Consider the following 23,024-nt stretch of genomic DNA (forward strand, 5'->3'; position numbering starts at 1 on the left):
AATGAGAAGTTCTCATTAACACAGATTTAACCAGATTTGTGAACAATATTTGATAGTAATGGGTCCTTTGTGTATGTAGAAAATGTTTGAGATCTTTAAGTTCATCTCATGAAAAATGGGAGCAAAAACAAAAGTGTTGCGTTTATATTTTTGTTCAGTGTATTATATATGATAAAGGAAATTAACAATTGTTTAAAATCCTACAAGAAATCAGCTGGGTTAGAAATGCCAAATGTCAAGAATTTTACTTCACAGTCTTCTCAATTAAATCACAAGTGCTAAAAATGTATTTTTACTTGAAGCCTTAAAAATAGCCTAAAATAAAATATGACTCTTTTAGAGTCTGCTTGTTCAAAAATAAGAGCATTCTAAAAAAAAAAAATCCCAAATGCTTTACCATGTGCTTCCTTTTCTTTCCAGGATTGCAAGATATCCTGCCAGAGTTTCTGCGTGGGCGTTTTGTGGAGGCAGCCCTCAGCTACGTGGCATGCAACTCGGAGGGCGAGTTGCTCTGTCGCAACAATGACTGCTGGTGCCGGTGCTCTCCTCGCTTCCCAGAATGCAACTGTCCTTTTGCTGACATCAAGGTCATGGAGGAGAACCTGGAAAAGAGCAAAGAGGCGTGGAACAACTTCAACCAAGAGTTCATGGAATCAGGTATGGGTTCATGTTTCTAAGCAAGCTGTTGAGCTGCAGTTGAGCTATAAAGAGGTTGCGCTGAAGGATGCTTTGGTTTCGTTTCTGAACTGCTTTGGAAGAAAAATGCTTCACTCAACATCTGAATGCGTATTAAAAGTTTGTATGGCCATTCAAAAGCCTGCTGATAACTAATGCAAGATGTATTTTGGCGGTAAGTCTGCGGTGTGGTGTTTTGATTTTGATTCTCAGATGCTATATGAGGTCATGTCACTGTTGTCGTTGTGATGAAACCTGTAACACTTATGGGAACAACTTTAACAACAAAATATCTTCCACTTGACTTGGATCTTTGAGGTTCAGGTTTTTCTTTCTTCCAGCAGATATGTATGTTACACATATAACACACAGGTAGTGTGAGCCACTTACAGTCCAGAAGACGATTATCCTTCTATGCATTTAGTAAATCTAAAATAACATTTGAATATTTATAGACCACACCAGTCTGCTTTAGCACACAGTGTTGGAACCACAATCTTACACTGTCCAAAAAAACTAAAACATATTTTCTGTTCATATTTCAGCATAATTAGCATTACACTTGAGAATCAAAAAAGACTCACAGTATGTCTATTTAATGCTTGCTTGGAGTTGCAATGAAATAGTTGGATAACCAGCAAGAGTGCAGTGCACTCAGCACTAGCAGCAATTTAATTTCAGAAAGAAGCTTGAAGAAATGTTGTTCAACAAATGAGTTGATACTGAATTGTTCTGCTCTTTAAACCTCTTAGATACAAAACAAATATTCAATGAATTACAAATCCTTAGAGTGTTTGTGGTTTTTATGCAGATTCATTTTCTTTAGTTTTGACATTACTTAGCAACATTTTCCATACAGCTATAATAACACTGAAAATCTTATTTGCTGGCCTTGCATTGAGGTAGGCTGTACAGAAAGGATGAGCTGTGGACAGCTGGACAGGGAGCGTGTTGCACAAGTTTGTTCGGTTCCAGTACCAGATGCAGATGCAGCAGGTGGGGTGGTGATGATTTATTGCTCCAAGCTGGAAGCAGTTTATGCTCAGTAAAACTCTGGTTATACAGTGTGTACCTGTGAAGTGTTGCTATGATTATGTTCATAATTAGTCAGTTTGCAAGTTTCTGACAGACCAAAACAATAAGTTGGTACTCGGTTCACAGCTCAGTTAATGCAAACTTCATTAACAGCCTGATATACTCACTAAACACTTAAGTATGTACTTCTTGTTAGTAAGAGTTTGGATCCCCTGTATCTTCTGAATTGCCTTAATTCTTTGTTGTATAGATTCAACAAGGGGGATTTTGGTCAGTTTGGTTCATTGGTCTGAGATCTGGTGACTGTGTGGTCATTTGAGTGGAGTGAACTGACTGAAGTGGCACCATCTGCTCCAAGGTTTAACATGTTGTATGCTCAGAGATGCTCTTCTGATAAGCAGAGATGTTGTTTTCTGGCAACCACTTCATTGTAGAAAGCGGTCATTTGAATGTTTTCCTTTATTTCAGATCAAAGCAGTCTGGCCACTCTACTCTGACCTCCGACATTATCTATCTAAACCTTAAAGTGACTTTGTAGTTTTACTTTTCAGTGACCAAGAATTAGTACCTAACATCATTAGACAAGTGATTTTAATACTGTGGCTGGTCAGGATATAGTAGGGAAGAATGAAAAGAATGGATAAAGTAATGATACTTTTATTGCGAATACAGCGAAGTATAATTAAAAGTAGGCTGTTCTGTGTAACATCTAGAAAACTGCTGTTATTAATGACATCCATAAATGTTCTTTGTAAATAATTTAAAAAGTTAGAAAACATTGCTACATTTTTTTTAATTATTTCAATTTAGATAGTATTGTGTTAGTAATATTGTTAGCAAGCTAAAGTTAGCTAGATTTACATTTATTTGCAGCATTAATTGATCCAAGTAGATCAGCAGAATGCAGGCAGAGACATCATTAAAGTTTGAATGTGCTAGCTTACATTATCCACTCAAATCAGTATTTTGCTAGCAGCAATGCAAGCTAAGGCAAGCAGCATTAGCTTACACTAATGCTAATGCTGTAATGTGGATCCTCAAAAGATAGAGCAATGTTCCTGAGCCTTAAATCTAAAGCCAGTGCAGAAGTACCTTAAATTTCAAATTGGTGGCAATGACCAGCGGCGGCGGGGACACTCCTCTGTATACTTAAAGAAGGTTTTTGAGCAATTTTTGATTTATGGCCTCAGTAATCACTTTCCTAATGGGTTTATGGTTGCAGTTTGCTCATACCGTATTTTAACTTTTGATTGCATGAGGATACTTTGGAACCACAGACTATAAGCACTGTCATTACTGAGGTTTACACGATTTATATAGAAAATATGCATCTGGGCACAGGTGAGGAAAGTATGTAGTTGTTAAAATAGTTAAATGTTGTCTCAATCTATGTGCAAATGATATAGGCACACAATACATTTGATGTTAGTTTGTAGAATTTAGTATTTAAGCTGGTGCTGTATAAACATAATGTAGTACAATCATAGTCCAGATTAAAAATTCGATTTACTGCCAATAAAAGTTTTTGAAACTTGAAAATTTTGTCATTATTCTTCACTATATCACAGAAACACCACCCCTGGCAAAAAAATAACAACAAAAAAACAAACAAAAAATAAAAACACAGAAGCTACAGAGTACATGAAAAGCTTGTTCGTCACTGCCAAAATTTCTGGCCATAACCATGGTTTCTGACCAATTTACAGGAAAGTGAAGGTTATACTTGAGCATGCTGAGAAACAATGAGAGAGCCTCAATCAGGTTAACAATCTCACTCTTGTTGTTTTCCAGCAAGCCGACCTATTCGTCACAGAAAGCAAGACACAGGTGTGTCATATAATGATGGCAATGACGCAGAATAACTCGGACATCATTTCCTAAACTGGATAAAGCATTGTTTTTTTTTTCTCCTTTGCTAAATCTCAACACATCACCAGCTCACTTCTTAATGACTTGGAATATGTAGGCAGAATTTAATTGGAGACGGGTTTCTGGCAGTTTTTTTGTGAGCATCTTGAGTTTCCTCACAGAGATTAGCAGATTGTGTGTGTGTGTGCTGACATATAGGTTGAAATTGCTCTTTAAGTGACATTATGTTGCTAAACAGCATTTTTGTGCATTCACTTAGGCTCATTTTGACAGCACCTGACTTTGCAGGGTTTCTTTTACTTCCTTTTGCTGCGTGTTAAGTCTCTATAAAGAGGCGCTGACAAGGAGCACAGACAGGAGGAGGATGTGTAATTGCATGGCTTTTCTTGTTCTGCTGACTTTATGGGTTTTGTCAGGAGCTTAACTTTGTGTTGTTTGTCATAGAATATGAGGCCTTTAGTACATCTGCAGCCCTGTGTGTTTGAGTAATGAGCTAAGAAAATATCAGGAAATGCTCCCCAGTTTGTAACACACCAACAAAGGGCAGACCAAAGCACAGGCAGCCATAGATTGCTCAGCCACAGGCATGACTGCATTCAGGGGATCATCAAAGTTTTATCTAATTTTAGGGAACACTCACAATCCAATTTCACGTTCACACACTACCAGTCACCTAGCATGAGGCGAGTTGGGATGAAAAATGAATGCAGAAAAAAGAGAGGAGGCTAATCTACATGACAAATATTGTTTGACTTTCAGAGCTTTAAGAGCAGGTGTTAGTATTCATTGTCTCTCCCTCTTTCTCTCTTGCTAGTTTTTCAGCAACTTTTCACTCGAACACTAACACACACACACACAAAGTGGATTCTAGCTTCTGGGGTTGTCTAGGAAGTTGGGCTGAATCTCGTCTGCTGGGACGGGCTGATAAATTTATTGTGGCGAGAGGAAAACAACTGGGAGGTTGGTGTGTGTGACAGATTGCTCATGTGTGTGTCAGAGAGACAGAAGGAGGACATAGAAGAGACTAGATCACTGTGTGTGCCAAACAAAAGAGGAGAATAATACCCTCGAACCTCAGCCAATTGCTATTTGAAAACCAAAGTCCCAAAGCTAGGTTGATAGCTAGCTACAATCACACACACACACACACACACACACACACACACACACACACACACACACACACACACACACACACACACACACACACACACATCACAAGAGCTCTCTGCTCTAAGGCTCTTCTCTCTCTCTCTCTGATAGATCTTATGCAAGGTTTTGGGAGGCAAGATGTCCCAGGAAGGTGTGAATAAGTTGGAACATCACACCTTTGGTTTCGTGAAATTGGAAAACACTACCAGCTTAGCACCAGATCCTCTAATACCTTGACTGCATGGTGTGTTTATGAAATTGAGGTGACATATTTGTAATACAGTGCTGTAATTTATGTGTCCTCTGTCACAGGCTTAAAAGTTGGTACAGAGTAGTTTTGCCTTGATACAATACTGCTTAGTTTTATTTTCTCAGTGTCTGATTGGCCATCTTTTGTGACAGTACATACACTAATAAATAAACATATATAATCATATTTCCACAAACAGTGACCAGAGGCTTTATTTTCCCCAGCCACATAAGATAAAGGCCTTATAAGCCTCTACTTAAAGCTAAAATGTAATTAGTGGTAGGATTTTAATTTCTCCCTGTTTAATCAGTGTAACTGATCATATATTGGTCCAGGGTTTTTCTTTGATCTACTCTAATTTACCCTCTAAACTCGGGACATTATAGTTTCAAATGTAAAGCTCTCTAGTAGTTTAGTGAGGCATCTCCAGGGAGTAATGATGACAAACCAAAATAAATCAGAGTGAAGGAATGAGATGCCACCACTGTGCCAGTGTGAACACAGCACAGCACGATTACATTGCTGAAATGATTTAATTAGAAGCTGTTTAAGGCATCTTAGCTGGTAACCCTGACCCTAATGAAAACGTTTTGGATGTGTTTAAGTTAAAATGATTGCTTTCATTGGTCCCTGGTTGCCAAGATTTCTGACAACAACTTAATAAAAACAATAATTCTACATTCTGATTGCCTTGGGTTGGGGCTTCATTTGCATATTGCAGGGTTAGATTTGGGGTTGTCAGCAGTGATGACAGTAATGAGAGGGGAAAGGAAAGAAAGTTGTAATTCTTAAAATTATGCTGCAGATTCATAGTCAGTGATCTCCAAAATTGTTCAGTCAATAACACCGTAGTTAACAGAAGATCGATATTTTATTATGATATTTGGTGGCATGTCTCTCTTTTGGGACATTCTGCCCTTCCACAGAATATTGAAGAATATTGCAGCAGCAGGATGGCAACACAAAACAAAGCAAGCACCGATGACAACAGACATGACACTGATACAAAGTCAGATACAAAATTTGAAGCCGATCTAATGTGGTGGCATTTCAGTTTGACTCATGGCCTTGTGATTTGATCAGAAAAGGGAAAGAAAACTGTGTGTTTGTTGTTTTTTTATAAATCCCCCAAACCCAAAAGTCAACACTAAGTTTGTGTCATTGTGCCCAACGTTCAGAACTCTTCTGCTGAGGGAAACCAAAGAGTCACAGATAAAAAGTAGCAACTGATTCCCTGTTTTATATTTCTGGGCAATTTATGTGGGAATGATTCCAAGCAAACTACAATGTATACGTAATATAAGTACAGGGCTGGTCACATTAAGTTAAAATGAAACAAAATGAATCATTCATGTATCCAAGCAGTTTTGAATAGCCTGATACTCCTCCCAGCATTGTTATAAGCAATCAGAAACCCCCCAGTGATCCATGACTTTAGAAGATAATTAACTGAACTGAGCCAACACAGGTGACACAACGCTACAGTGACACATGGGCTGAAGTGCCAGCCTTAAGAGCCAATTTTATAATGAAATTCTGATAGGGTTTAGAATTAGCATATCATAAGACTGTTCCACTCAACAAACAACCCATTAAGCTGGATGTTTACGGTATTAGCACAGCTGATGTGAGGAATGCGAGTTCTTGGCCCACCATATATGTTGCAGGGAGTTAGGAAACGAATGAGGTCACTCATACATGAAACGTAAGATGGAGCTTCTTGGTAATTAAGATTCAATTCCCTGCTCCAGGGGTGGATAGCAGGTAGTGTAAACTCCCTACTGAGAGAAAGTCAGAGTTAAAAAAAAGGAAAAAAGTTCAAGCAAGTGTTTCATTTTCTGCTGTGTTCAGTTCAGGTGAGAGACTGACACATGACATGCGAATTATTAACCAGAATAATGTTCAGGTGAATGGCCCCATACTTTAAATACTTTACAATCATTCTATTTTAAAAAAGGAAACCATTAAATTCAAAGTCCAGTTCTTTTGATTTTGCTAAGCATACACTAACTACAACGTTTCGGCACCACAAGAATTTCCAACTGCATATGGAGGTGAAGGCAACTCTTTCATGCACATTGTGCTCGCACTCTAAACATTGACTTTTTCACCTGTTAGTCTGACATTGCACTCCAAATGACTTCCTCACAAGAGACAAACACTGAGGGCAATTTAGAGGTAAAAGCAGTCTTCAAAGCCTAATAAAATGTGCAGAATATCTGTCCTCATGTGCTGAGTGGCTGTGGCTCAGGAGGTAGAGCAGGTCATTAATCAGAAGGTTGGTGGTTTGATTCCTGGCGACTTCAGTCTATGTGCTAAGGATACATTAGCGCTGAGTATCTTTCTCTTTCCTTGAGAAAGAACGCATCATTAATTCTGAATGTGTTCATGTGAGTGTGAATGCTAACGAGAAAGCACTTAGAATGTGTGCATGAAGCACTGGCATAGCTTTGTGGGAATGAGACAGTTTGTATAAAGCGATTTGAGAGCTTAAGTAGAAACGCATCATATAAGAACCACTCCATTTACTAATTAAAATGAGGCATATAGTATATGGACAAAATGGATATCTACACATTGAAGAGACTGTATGCCATGAATCTCCTGCACATAGCTTTGAAGCTGAAGTTAATGTTAGAGTAGCTGGCAACTTTCATGCACAATGCAGCTCAACACACGGTGACTTGTTTGGGCACTTTGCTCCCGAGTTGATGTGGTTCCTAAACACTTCCACTTAACACCACTTACAGTTTATCATGGAACATCTAGGAGAGAAGTAATTTCCTAAAGTGACCTGACCTGCAGTGGTGGCATCCTGTTACAATACCACAACTGAATTGCATGAGTTCTTTACAATGTGTATAACATGATCTGGCTGACGACAACAACAAAAGTGACAAAGCACCTAAAAGCTCTTATATAAAAAACAACTAAATACCAGGTGTGGGAGCATTAGCTACATCTCAGTATGACATCATTTGAAATGTTAAGCAGACATAAGAGACAGCAAAGAGCGTTACCACTATGCTGGTACAGAAATTTCTTTTGTAGGGGCGGCATTGGCAATGTATTTAATAATGGTTAAAGTTTTAGGATGAGGGTTACATTTTTCATCAATAACAAAGAAAATACAAACTGATGGTCATTGTGGTACAGTACCTATGGATGAACAGTGGACACAAACAAACACCAACATGAAAGAAAGACAAGAAACCAAAACAAAGCTTCAGCATGAGAGTGACTGACAAGACTCCATTTACAGCACAAGATGAGTAATTTATATGTTTCTTAGTGGTTGGTAAACCATTTGCTACACTTGATTCAGCATTGAAACAATATGCAGAGACAAGTTTCAATATATGGCTGGAAGAAGACAACAAAACAGACTAAACTGCAACTAAGAGTGTTTCAGACAACATTCAACAGAGTTCAGTAGGGAGGGGTCATTGTTAGGAACTGAACATCGTACAGCAGAATGGAATCCCAGCGGTGATAGGAATTAGGCCAGGATCCTGTGGAGTCTAGGAGAGGTGGAGATTGGAGGAGCTTGACAGCATGGGAAAGTGGAAGGGATATAAAAGTTAGATTAGCCACCTAACATCTGGGAAGCAGACAGATGTGTGACTACTGATCTTTCTTATTGAACTTTTGCATAAGCTTCATTTTAGTCATTAATGCTGTATCACGCTACATTGTTTGAATGAATTTACTACCAAAAATCAAGATTCTAAATTTACGCGTACGCACTGAAATCGTACTTGGTTTAATAGTGACTCATTTTGACTCATTATTGAAAATTGGAGTCAGGAACACTGTAAGCCCAGAATATGTAGCAAAGATGTAAAAGCTTAGCTTAAAGGCATCCACATAAAATGGTGTACAAGAGAATGACAACGACTGTGTCTCTTCCGATAAGAGGAAATACAGCACTGCAGCCCATTGAAAAGACAAGAGCCTCAGCAAACACAGGAGAGGCTTCAGCAGCCAGTACTAACAGAGACTCTATACATCATCACTTAACCAGCATTATGAGTCTTATCAAGTAGTAGCACATTGCTTTTTATTTTATTTACTCATTTTAATTTTAATTGTACTGTTTGATGTTGCCGTGGACAATTCATGAAACAAAGGTGCTGTACTGATGTTGGTGTGTACTTGTCTGCAGGCTGTCTATATTTCTTGTGGAATATGATGAAGGCTTATCAGATTAAACTGTGATGGCAGATGTTACATAAAAGCTGCTACCATTATAGTTTATATCTTATTTATATTTACTCCTCAGTAACAGGCTCATTACCAAACTTCAAACCTCTTTACATATTGCAGTATGCTTTTCTTTCTCCAAGCAGTACAACCTCTGAGAGCTGTTGGCATGGCTGCAGACTCTTATCCTGTCTTTGTTTAGCATAAGTGGTGCTTACAAGCTGCATGTAGCATGTTTCTTTTCATTAGTTGACTAATAATGAAGCACTCCATATCGAGAATAGGAAGAAGAAAGACAGAAAACCTTTTATACACAGGTTACCATTGTGAGGACATACTGTACCTGCTGCATCACAACACCAGTCACAATGTTAATTGGATATGGTGCGCTTGCTGAGCGAAGTTGGTAGTAACCATTAAGTAGGCTAGAAATACTGAGAGGAAAAGTATGACACTGACTAGATGGTTCTTTACCAAAGAAAAGGTTTTTGGTTTTTTTTAGTATGTTTGAGTCATACACACACATCAAACACAGTCTGACTGTCCACGTGGCAGGATGCAGGTACACTGCAGAGTGAGGCTTCTCTAAAAGGAAACCTTCTCTCATCAACAAGGGACACCTTTAACTTCTGGCAGAAGCACAACAGCATCTACTTGGAGTCATTAACTCGTTTAAATGCTCTGCATGGTAACACAGAGTAGCAGCAAAGGAATATGAAGTCATTTTCAGAGAACAGATGCTTCCTGTGGTGCAAACACTATTTCTCTTCAAGGCCAGATTCCAAATGGAGTCTAGCTTTAAATGTGGTCAAATAGAACAACAGCGCACTCACAAATACCAGTTTACTGCAGTTCTTTCATTCACTGGCAGATGGAGTTCACAAAAAAGCGAAGCTAGAGCTCAGGGTTGATGGGTGGGTCAGCAAAATGTGTAATTTTGAAAATTTTACTTGAAAGTGGGTATAATGGATGAAAACTAAATTGCAGTTTTCAACATTTTACTCAGTGGTTATCAGAATTTAGAAGCAATTGCAGCTCTAAATATCCCTTTATTTTATGAGCTTGTAGTGAGAACTGCAGTGGTTTTTGCATTTTCTCAGTAATTTGCCATCAAACCTTGCAGGAAATTGAAAGCAGCACGGAAAACTGTCAGGCAATACAGAGAACTGATGTGGCCTTTAAAAATCATATATTTGGTAATTCACCCACTAGCACCTTGCACACTGGAGGTTTTCATATGTGAATAAAAGCGCTGTGAGCTCTACACATACAAAATAGGATAGGAGGATGTTAGTGAAGTTCATGTAAAAGTTCATGTAAAAGATTCTAGTGTCAAGTGACTTTTTTTGGATTTTACACAAAGAATCTTAAAGTTATTCCATTTCTGGGTCATTATGAGATCAGCAACAGTGGCAAAAGTTTCAGGCATTCTTCTTTTTTACCCAAGTAAAAAGTGAAAAATTACAGGCTTACTCAAAGTCAGAAAGGATATTTTTACCAGCTATTACTGTGCAACACTAGCTGATCTTTATGCCATATTAACAAAATATTAGTACATGGGAATAGAGACTTTATTTTGACTTTTCTTCCTAACCAAAACAGAAAAAATCAACAGTTAAAGTGAGATTTGGCAGGTGGGGCACCCCAAGATTGGTTATAGTGGGTCAGTGTGGTTAAAAAATCACAACTCACAATCATTTCTTTGTGATCAGCTGACCTGTGCTGCTGCTGCCTTGAGTTGTACTGCTCTTTATGGATTTACACAACTGATTTCAACAAGATGTAACCCAATCACTCACAACCCATCTTGGCTAATTTTCCCTACACTCGAGTGTACTGTTTATATTGTCTTTACAACACAGTATGCCACCCATCAACCTTGAAGTAACATGAAGTTAGTCAGTTTGTTTTGAATGGTGTTTCACAATATGAAAAAAACACGACTTCACTAACACAATACACAATGTCGGATTTAAAAATGAGACCATTATACATCAGCTTTAAATTTACAGTTGATCAAATGTCAGTCTGCACCTTTAAATATAGCCTCTCCTCTTCCTCTGCTCCCTCATTTTAGGCTCAAATCAGTTTGATGTTTGTCTGAAGTTAAAATGTGTTAAACCTAAAGTAACGTGCCTGTTTTGAAAATTTAAGGATTAGAAAGTTGTCAGAAAAAGTAAATACCCATGTAATATAGAGATACCTGAAAATACTACTTAAGTACACTAAAGAAGTGTTTGTGCTTTGTTGCTTCTCACCTCTGGAAATCAGTAAAATGTACTTTAACTGGCCTGAAAATGTATCTAAAAACCACTAAACTTAGCATCTTTCCCCTTTGCTGTAGTACAAGTAAGCAAGCCCTATTTAATCATCATCGTCTTGTTACAACAGGCAGACATTTATTACTGATTAATCTATAAATCCTGATTATGAAAGTGTATCTCTTTTTTTTCTGTCTGTACACTTGTAATCCTCCTTTCAACTTCTTCGTTCTGCTTCATATCGCTCCTCTTGTAATTTTGTAGCGCAGGACAGATTGCCTAATTGTCTCTCTTCCTCCATCATGTTAATGAAAAAGAATCCCTGCAAGCTAACAGGAATCTGTCTGATCATTTGTACCACCTACAAATAATCCTGGCATGGATTCCACTCAGTGCTATCAGGACCCCACTGCTTTGAATCTCTGCCCATTTCCACCTTTATTGCTGTCATAAAGCATGCGGTGTCGAGGTGTAGATGTAGCACATGCACTTCCTGGATTTGTTAAAGCAAAAAAACAAGTAGGGTTTTTTTTTTCTTCTGTAGATGGATAGAAGGATGTAATCTGAAGATTTGGCAGCATTTACCCTCCTAATTTAATCTTCCTCATTTATTTCACAGGAGGAAATGTTTGGCAGAGGTAGTCTTTGCCTGTGCTACTAGTACCTTTTTCTTTTGTTTGTTTCTCTATTTCCCTCTACCTGTGCATCTCTGCATCTTTCTTGTGTACTGCAAGAATTTCTATCTATCTATCTATCTATCTATCTATCTATCTATCTATCTATCTATCTATCTATCTATCTATCTATCTATCTATCTATCTATCTATCTATCTATCTATACACTACTGGTCAAAAGCTTTAGAATACCTCAATTGTTCCAGTTTTTTTTATTGAAAATTATGCAGTTTAATGTCTCATTTCACTCTGAAATGATAATAGAAATAAAATATTTTTTCAGAAAGTTCCTCCCATTTCTGTTGCAGAAGTTCCCATAAATGTGTGGCACTTGTAGCTTGCTTCTCTTTCACTCTTCTGTCCAGTTCATCCAGCTGGATGGGGTTTAAGTCTGGAAACCATCTTGTTTTTTTTCCTGAGGTAGTTCTGGCATAGCTTGGACTTGTGTTCTGGGTCATTATCTTGCTATAGGATGAACCCCTGACCAACTAGGCACATACCAGAGGGTATTCCATGGTGCTGCAGAATGCTGTGGTAGCTGTTTTGGATCAAGGTGCCTCACTCTGTACAAGTCACCGACACCTGGACCATCACACTTCCTCTTCCATGTTTCACACTTGATCCCACACACTGTGGAACCATCCTTTCGCCTACTCGACAAAGATCCTGCGTGATGAACTGAAGATTTCAAATTTTGATTCATCAGTCCATAATACCTTCTTCCAGTTTTCAGTAGTCCAATAGCGGTGTTTCATGGCCCAGGCAAGCCTCTTTGTCTTTTTGTGATGTCTTAGCAATGGCTTTCTTGCTGCGACTCGAGCTCGAAGTCTTCTCTTGACTGTTAAAAACTAAGACTTGCTACACGTCGGGTGAGTGCCGAATGTTTGCTTATGTGTATATGGGGGTGGGAATGCACGTTTGTGTCTGCGTGCGCCTGTTCGTCTGTGTCTATATGTCAGGTTGGGTCTTAGACTCCACCTCTCTGGGAACATCTCAGGCTCTCCAAGGTATGGAGGCCTATCTCCCCTCACCACACTCCCTGCCGGTGGCTGATGCCCTCAGACGTTGGTGGTTCTTGGTGTCTGGGGCTGGGGCTGGGAGCTCATGTATGTACCGGCCCACTCCTGGTGGCCGCTTGGCGAGGCCTGGTGCCTGTGGCCCGGCTGGGCCCCTTCTCGGGGGTGGGGCGCCCTCAGGCCCCTGGGCCTGGGGCTCGGTCCTCTCCGGCACAGCTGGCTGCCAGCAGAGCCCGCGGGCACGTCACTGCAACCCCCTCTGGCCTCTGCTCCATGGCTGCTGAGTGACCCCTCATCTGAGGCTCTCCTCATCTCTTCCCAGGAGGGTGGCACGGTTGCCCCTTTGGTGTTCCTCCTTGGGTCCTTGTACTCTGGGGCCTCTGGATGTCTGGGGCCTGGATCTCCTCCATACCTGCCTCATACCCTGGTGGACGGGGCTATAGCTCCCCACACTCCCTAGCAGATTGTTACATGGAGAAACCTTTGGAATACAAGTGCGCTGTTCCACACAGGTGTGCACACAGGTGTTCACAGACACAAACTACACCTTTCTTGGCTGCTACCTCAAAGCACATTGTGCGCTGTCATCTTGCGTGCTGCACAATAACATTTAATATTTAGTATCTACTGTTATCTGCTGTTAGCTAGTTTATTGTGATGTTTTGTATTTGTTATGTTGCTCTTTTTTGTTTGTTTTCTCTTCTGTTTTTTTTTTCTTTTCTCGACAGGTGATCCAGGTGGTGTTTTTTCTTTTTTGTTTGTTTTTTTTCTTTCTCTTCCCCCCTTTCTCACCATCTCTTCTCTCCTCTATTTTGTCTTTCTCTCCCTCTCTTTCTTTCTCCCTGTCCTATCCCCCAGTCATATCTGTCCCGTCTGTAACAACTGAAAAAAACCCAAAAAACAACTAAGACTTGCTTGCTACGACCACTGTGCTTTCAGCTGCTGTCCTGTGAGCCGCCTATAACGCAAGCTGTTAACTCTCAGAAACTTGTCCTCTGATTCAGTTGTGGCTTCGGGTTGCTTCCTGTCAGAGTTTTCCCAGTTTCAGAGTGCCTTTCGATGGTGAAGGAAACTGTACTCACTGACACCTTGACTTTCTTTGCAAATTCTCTGTAGGAAAGACCTAAGTCTTTAAGCGTTATGATGATCTGTCTCTCTTCCATTGTTAATTTACTTTTTCTCGCCATTTTTGTAGCAACTCACTACTTTCTGCAGTATAATACTGTTCATCTGATGCTCACGAGGGTATAGTAGCACAGTGTGTTCCTGCTATTATGCAGACAGAGGGGGTTGTAAGAAATCCAGAAAGGTGGAACACCTGCAGGAATTAGTAGCACCAGCTTTCAAGGCTTGATCAACCTCCACTGCTACAGAACAGCCCATTGTATGATCCCTGAAAAGGGCCTTTTTGCATAATTCTGAAACGTCTGAAACATCTGGCAGTTCACCACTTACCTTTGTACAATTTCAAGCTATTCAATGAACTTGAAGGACTGGAATTGCAATAAATAACTGGAAAAATTGGGGTGTTCTAAAAGTTTTGATCAGTAGTGTATATATTTTTTCATTGTGCGCTATAGTATATGTTTTGTGAAAGCAAGGAAAAGCAAGCACGGCATTGTTACCATGTTCACACACAACACAAAGCATGAGACCCTTTGCATTAGTGCGTTGTTCAGAAAGGCACCAATATAAAATATGTAGTTTCATAGTTCAGTAATATCCCATTTGAAAAAACTGTTTAAAAATGCACCAACAATCATGTACATACTTATAGACATTCTGTATCCATCGCTTTCTATTATTTCCCAATTGTCTCGGGAAAAACATGGAAAAACATGGAGATGAGAAAAAATAGTTTAACTTTTAGGACCACATGCTTTCATGACTAACTTCTCCTGTCTGTATTAACTTTCCTTTAAAAATGAAACAGCTAGTGAGAGTGAGAAAATGCTTGCTTTTTAGTGCCTCAAATTCTCAGAAAGGCTTGCTCCAAAAGGTTCAACATAACCAACAGTCAGGGAAATGCGAGAATTTTCTATTAAAACAGCACAAACTGTTTACCTTCTATTGTAGGTAAAAAAAACCTACAATAGAAGAGGGAAAGAGGGAAAAAGATGATTTGGCGACAGTGGGGAGGAAAAACTCCCTTTTAACAGGAAGAAGCTTCCGGCAAAACCAGGCTCAGAGTTGGGCGGCCATCTGCCCTTACCTGTTGGTGCTGAGAGGAGGAAAACAGGACAAAGGCAGCAAAGAAGTAGCATTTGCATAACTCTGGCTGTGTGGGTTGTTCCTTACCTGAAACGTGTCAGACATGTTGTTTGCATTCCTTTTTCTGTCTCTAGTACTTAAAGGGTTTATACTTCATTAAAAAACAACAACAACATATTTCTAGTTGGAAAGCTCTCTCACAATGATAATGTCAACCTTGTAAATGAGATTTTAAATCTCAATGGGTTGTTTTTCCTGGTTAAATAAAGTTATTAGTTTTAAGTTCCAACAATTGCTTTGATAGAAACACAGACACACACATGATCTCACACATGCACACTTCAAATATAAACTCACTCTAATGGATTGGTCACCCTCACCCCACCATGAGGTAATTCAGCTGCTGAGTGGGAAAAGATTAGGTGCCTGCTATTGCCAGGCTAAGTGAGCAGAGACTCATATGAGGGATCACAAAGGACGTGCTATTACCATGCGAAACAAATTCACAAAATCAAAGCTTTTTTATATGTAAGCCAGAGTGTGTACTGAATGGCAACACGATTTAACATCCCAGGGTTTTTTGTTATTATTGTAAAAAGGTGTCATTAACAAATGAAGTCATTTGTTTCCTTCAAATACAGAAGAGCGTGGTCCAACAGAGAGTGAGTTTGTATAATGAACTACTTTTTTGTCTGGTTGGATTGACCATCAGCAATTCTTTACTGAGTTGCACCTGAATGTTAGACTCAAATAACGAACCTGCTGTGCTTAATTAGTTTCACACAATGGCTGCTATGTGCAAGTCATCATGGTATTTTCACATGTTAGACTGAAAGAGTAGAGTGCTGCTCTCATGCTTTACACCTGCACAAAAAGCCAAAAGAGATTTTGTTTTTGTTTGAAAGCAGTTGCCAATAGTAACACAAAGCTGACTTTTTACCTGACCTGCTGCACTCTCCTGCCTCTGTATTAAATACTCTGGCACACAGCCTACACAGTGCTATTGACAGCTTTTGCCCACCATAGAAACCAAAATGCTGAATTTTTCCAGAGTGATGGCGATGAGCATGATGGGAGGAGCTTATGCTACCCATCACGTTCACAGATGTTTTTGCGGCAAATGTCTCAGTTATGACTGCGTGGGATTCTTGTGGCATTTACCTTGGTGGCTCAGCTTCCCAACACTTTACCTCAGCATATCCCGACAGATGTTTTGAGTATGGATTATATATTAAAATAAAGGTTTATGCAGTTAGTACAGTAAGCAGAGAGCAGTTTGCCCTTGAGGCAGTTAATGCAATGTCTGGAACCAGACCTGTGGAACAGAGAGGCACTGCTGAGCAGAGCTATTACTACATTATATTTTAAGTGCAAAATGAAATAAAACTGTGCGCAGCTGAACCCTTTTCACAGTTCTTCCACTTTTTTGGTAAGGATCTTTATGCCACAAAGAATTAAGGCAATTCTGAAGGCAAATTGAGGTCCAACCTGGTACGAGAAAAGTGTATCTAAATTCTGATATTTGGAAAATATACATATGTGAAATCACAGTTTAGCGATTTGGTCCATGTTGACACATTTAAATCATGCAATTGCTACTTTGCAGATTTCTTTGCTACATGGTGCAGTATCCCGTTTGATGAAGGCATCAGAAAATTGGTATAGACATGGTCAGCCACATGATTCAGGTCGGCTGTCACATTTAAACAAGTTTAACAAGCTTACTTGGTACTAAGCATCCTAGAGTGTGCCAAGAAAATATCCCCCACACTATTACAACACAACCAGCACAGCTGAACTGCTGATGCACGGCAGAATGAATACATGCTTTCTAGGGGTGCAACGATACACAAAATTCACGGTTCGGTTCGGTTCGATAGTTTGGTGTCACGGTTCGATATTTTTTCGATACAAAAAAAAATGTTCATGCCTTTTTAATTTGTCATTTATTAAAATTATAAATATATATTTTAACTCAAAAGTACAGTTTTTAAATTTTATGTTGCTGAAACAAAAAAGTAATAATAAAATAAATAAATATATCTCAGGGCTCGCAAAATTTCAAAATCCCTGGTAGCCCTTCGGGCAGGGACTCTTCAGTTTTTGGTAGCCCAAAATAAATTTAAGTAGCCCGAATAAAAAAAGAGAGCAATTTTTTGATTGATGTTTTGTTTCCTGTTTTGTTTCCTTTACAATATTATACATTAAAGTATAATATTGTATAATTATATAATATTAACTTCTTATCTTGTGCGCGTTTTTTTATTTTGACAGCGAATGCGCACCTGCGGACCACTTATGTGCAGCCCTGGTTATTTAGCTTGTCATATTGCAGCCACAGAAATTCTTTTGTCCATGAAACCATAAAGCTGCACTTTCTTTTTGCCTTATAGTCTGATTTGTCATAACTTTTCCGTTTTGTGGTAAGCTTTTCTTTGGCTGTCACTTCTTCACCCTGACCTGTCTTATTTGGCTCAGCAGAACTAAAATATATATCCTGCTGCTTTTACACAGGCACTCACATAACGCTCAGCGATTCTCTGTGCGATCAACCTCTCACATGTTTAAGCTGCGGGAGATTTCACTTGTCATGTTTGCATAGTAAGCTAACGATTGATAAGACGATGTCAGAGGAATTGGTGCGCAAATTATCGTCACTCACCAATCAGTGCTGTCGCTCTCTATACACAGTTTATACACGATTGCTAAGTGAAAGCAAAAAACAAGAGCAAATTCAAACGCGATTTCAATATGTCACATATTGACAGCGGCTCACCGATGCCAATGACATAATTACCCAGCTACATTTCCGAAAGAATGCAAAAGCATTGACATATATTTTTCCTTCCTATGATAGCCCGACGGGCAGGGCAGAGATAGATTTTGGTAGCCCGACTGGAAAAATCGCTAGCCCCGGGACGTCGGGCTAGCGATTTTGCGAGCCCTGTATCTGATTGAGGAATCACTCATCTTTGGAAAAGAGAGTTTATTACAGAGAAATGGCTCTTTCCAAAAGAAAAGCTATACTATACGCTTCTTCTGGGCTATATTCTCAGCAGCATATTAAACATATCAGGTCCCCATAAGGAGAATCATGTGCTAACGCCTGTCTAAATGACTCGGGTAAAGTTTGTAGCATGCCTGCTTGTTGTTTTTGTCTGCTTCCACTTGTCTTTGCACTAGGATGATGTCGGAGTAAATGTGCAGTCATATTCGTTGTGTTCCCACTAGTGCGGTCAGCGTTAATCTCATTGAAATGACGTTAACGCCACAACACGGCAAATCTCCGTTAACGAGCTACCGCGGATCGCCCCGTGCCTGGGGCTGGACGGCCAACACGTTAACGAGCTAACTGCGCTAACACACTAGTTCCCACCCCATGTAATTGAACATTGCGTGGCACATCCAACATACTGTTATACTTTAGTCCATGACGCGCTTACCTTCAGGGTCATATGTCACATGAAAACCAAAATAGTTCCAAACGCCACATCTGAATGAGGGTGGGGGAGGTTCAATTTGCCATGTTGCAAGGAGAGCTTAACATCTGTCTCGCTAGCTTGCCCTGCGCTCAGTGAATCTGCGTTCGACTACTCCGCCTAGGCTGCACTGTCGAGCGCAGATCCACTGAGCGCTCAACACAGATAGCATTGTCAGAAGGAAAGTTGATAAAATAAATTTAAAATGTTGTATTGTTCGATACATATGCGTACTGAACCGAAAGCACTGTATCGAACGGTTCAATATCGATACGACCGTTGCACCCCTAATGCTTTCATCTCATTTATACCAAATTCAGTAGATCAGCATAGGTGTTCATCAATTTTCACCTCTGATTTCAGTCTCTACCAACTTCTGAGGGAAACATCTGGTTATTCAGCTGCTTAGTTGTCCAATTTCTCTATTTCAAAATCCAGTTGTTTGCTGTTTGACATAGAGAAAGCAACAGTACAGTGAGTTTAAAGTTTAAAGTTCTCTAAAGTCATCTCAGTGAAGTGATTGTAGGCAATGAAATAATGATGGACATTTTGAAAAAGGTTTTTTTCAAAATGTTTTTTCAAAAGGCTGTCAACTTCTTAATGAAAATAAAAAGCAAAAATATAACATGTACGAAAGTATTCACAGCATTCAGATATATAGTGTTTCCACTGATAATCTGTCAGCTGTTTCTATAACTTGCTTTGAGTGGTAAATTCAGTTGATTTGACATGACATGATTTGGAAAGGCACACACTGAGTGCCAAGGGTCATATCTGGAGAAAACCAGGCAACCTGGTGCTTTAGTAGTTCTGTAAAAAAGATTGTGAGAAGATGCCCACAAAATACAAATATAAAGGTGCCCCAGCAAAAGCTGTGAAAAGTACATTTTACCTGTTTTTTTTTGTTTTTTCATTTATTTTTAATTAAAAAACTCATTTTTCACTTTGTCATTATGGGGTACTGTGTGTTGAATTTTGAAGTGAAAATAAATTTGGAATAAGACATGTCAACATGTCAAAATGAGGGACAATTAAAATGCTGTGAATATGTTCCGGATCCACTGTAGACTTTGGCGCTAAAAACAATTAAAACCCTGGTCTCTGGAGAATTATGGCAGCTTTTCTGATGCACGTTTATTTTCCCTAGTGGACAAAATCTTTCCATTTTCTTGTCTGAATGTCAGCCATGCAGACTCCGTGTACAGTTGTTTTACCATCTCTTAAGGCATATAAAAGCCAGATGCTCTTGTTGTTTATCTGCCACAGCTAATTACGCTTACACACATAAAACCAGCACATCTGAGGAGAGCGTGGATGCAGATTGTATTTTGTAATGTTGTGTAACACACACACTCCCAGAGATCTTACACTTAAATAAGCATGTGTTCATGTCTTCTTGCTCTGTATGTGTGTTTGTGCGTGCGTTTTGTTTCCCTGATGGTGATTTCTACTTTGATTCTAGTAGAACTGAAGTTTATTTGAGATGAGTGTGTCTCAGTCCAACTACTAGTTTCCTGTGGGTCTCTCTCTCTCTCTCTGGCCATCTCTGGCACACTTGCTTGGACCCCTCTTGTTTGGTTTTTAAAAACGGTGGAAACAGAAAGCAACTGGTGATCACCAGTTATAACTGGAAGCAGTGGGCGGGTAAAAGCATTGAGTAAGTGCGCATTAGGTAGTGATATCTGGTAACTGTAGGCTACCAAAAAAATGAACACGCTATTTTAGAAGCCTCAAGCTGACAATTTTAGCTTTCTGAAAGCAGACGTGACGTGTGCAGGAGCAGCAGGGTCATTTTCTATGCAGAGTTCTATGCAGTCAAAATGTGAAACACCCCTGCTCGCCCTTCCAAAAACAAAAAACGATAAGAACAGGGCTGCTGAGATTGTCTTACATTTTATCTAGTATCACATAACTATTGGATCACCTGGGCAGTGTGTTGGGAATGTGTTGTGTCCTGTGATTAAGACCCCTAACTACTCAGCCCACTTTCACAACAGCTTGTGAAGTAATCATCAAAATAAATCCTTTTTTATGTATTCTTGGACATCAGTTGTTACATTTTTCATGTCAGTGAACACAAATTTGTCTAGTAAACAGTGCATTCGCATAAGAAATGGTGTCATCTGAAATGTATATTAGAGAAGGGCCACATCCTGAAGTGCTACTGCAGTTTGATCCAGTATTCACTCCTGTTTAGTAGGGCTGCACGATTAATCATTAGAAAATCGCGATCTCGATTCATACTTATGTGCGATCTCATTTCCAAATGACGATTTAAAAAAAAAAAAGAAAAAAAAAGACGACGACGACGATTGTACCGCATTTTGATCCGGGACGTAATCTGCATGAAAACAAGCGCTCACTCTTCCTGCTCAACATATGACAAGGGCGGAGCCTTATACCATGTGATACAGAAGCTGTGCCGTGTGATGCTAAAATTAGCAGGGAAAAAACAACGGAGAACACGTCAGGGATGACGAGAAAGTGACAGGAGAAAATCCGTCCCGGTCAACCACCCAAACATCAATAACGGGAACCTTATACAGCGCTTCCCTATACCCGTCGAACTTCCGCAGGCACAAAGAAATTACGGAGGCTATCACTTATCACCTGACCAAAGATATGGCTCCCATCAACACTGTGCAAAACGAGGGATTTAGGAAAATGATCAACATCCTAGACAAACGCTACACAGTGCCGTCCCGCAACTATTTTTCTATTGTTGCACTACCTGCTCTATACACGCAGTGTCGAGCAACGGTGGAGACGGAATTTCAAGCAGTACAACATTTTGCGGCAACAACAAAATGAGACATTTGTTGTTTTTATGTTTATTTATTGTTTTTATGTTCAGTTTCAACTGTTACGAAGTTGATGTGCAGTTAGTAAGTGCAATAAATATTTATACTGGAAAAGAAAATCGTGAGAGAATCGTGATCTCAATTCTAAGCCAAAAAATCGTGATTCTCATTTTATGCAAAATCGTGCAGCCCTACTGTTTAGTGTACTGTAGAGTATGAAACTTATTGGTGGGGAAAAAATAGCTAAAGGTTTATATTTTTTCTGCTATCTGAGTGACTGATCAGAGTTTAAAGCTTTTGTGAGTGAACATGTGTTCTATAGTTGGTTCATTTCACTTCATCTCGTCTCCCATTGGGATTGATTACAGAAATGAATCAGGGCACTTATAATCATGGACTGAGTTGGCTTGAATTTCACGTCAAATTCAACTCACACACATCATAGTTATTCACACATCATTCGTTGGATTTTAAAAAAAAACAACAAAACAAAACACATTGTTAATGACAAACATGTTGCTCGGTTTGGTTTAGGCACTAAAAACTACTTGGCTAACGTAAGGCAGTACTTTGGTAGGTTTCAAAAAATATTGTAGATATTGTGTTCTAAAACACAACAGTCGGTACGTCTTTCCAAACCTTGTTTTTCTGGTTGCCAAAATCAGTTCTTCTGACACTAAATATATTAACACTTATTTCAGATTAAAAAAACAAAAGCTACTCACACCTAATGGATTTTGAATAACAAGGCATTTATTGTATATATTTAATGTACTTATATTTTTCCCTTAGAGCTCAAACTATTATTCACGCCTTTACTCATCATTGTTTTTGTGTAATCTGTTTAAATAGTTTTCTCTTTACATTTTTCACACTAACTTCAGTAGTCAGCGGATGTTCCAGGCATGTATGTCAGCTTTTATTGACCCCAAGCATCATAGCAGCACTTATGGAGCACAGGTAGAGGAATGCTGAGAGGAGCAGTTTGTGAAACCAGAACGATAAAGTGGGTAGTGTGTGTGTCATGGTGAAAAAGGATAATCTCCCAAAAGACTTGAGTGCTGGCACTGGCTAACCAGCACAGATGTCTGTGAAGGAGGTTTTGGCAGGAGGTGATGGAGACAGTGGCAGATCACAGGATTATAGTGAAAGACAGAGGCGGAGAGATGTTCTGGAGTGACAAGTCGTCAGAGATGAGTTCAGTTTGATTTTTGACAGAAACACGGGAGCCTGGGGCACAGACGAGAACAAGAAAGGAGTAAAAGCCCCGAAAAAGAAATAAGCAGCACTCAATAGGCTCTTTTTCTCCCTTACTTATTCCACGTCTAGGCCCATAAATAGCCCAAGGGCATGAGCCCCTAAGCTGACAAATAGGTAGGTGGTGGCAGTTCATCTCA

The 23,024-nt window shown here is 39.5% G+C and overlaps 1 protein-coding gene across 2 annotated transcripts in view; it reads left to right on the top strand.

The window, feature by feature from the left end:
* The window catches only part of brinp2 (bone morphogenetic protein/retinoic acid inducible neural-specific 2), a 272,841-nt gene that overhangs the window by 200,977 nt on the left and 48,840 nt on the right, over positions 1-23,024 (top strand). For both annotated transcript variants that reach the window (XM_084912383.1, XM_084912382.1), the window contains one exon: positions 421-657. In XM_084912383.1, the coding sequence (XP_084768509.1) occupies positions 421-657 (237 nt within the window). The remainder of the gene's footprint in view (positions 1-420; positions 658-23,024) is intronic.

The sequence above is a fragment of the Perissodus microlepis genome, chromosome 18, assembly GCF_051167445.1.
Source record: "Perissodus microlepis isolate ML-2025 ecotype Zambia chromosome 18, ASM5116744v1, whole genome shotgun sequence".
NCBI lineage: Eukaryota > Metazoa > Chordata > Actinopteri > Cichliformes > Cichlidae > Perissodus > Perissodus microlepis.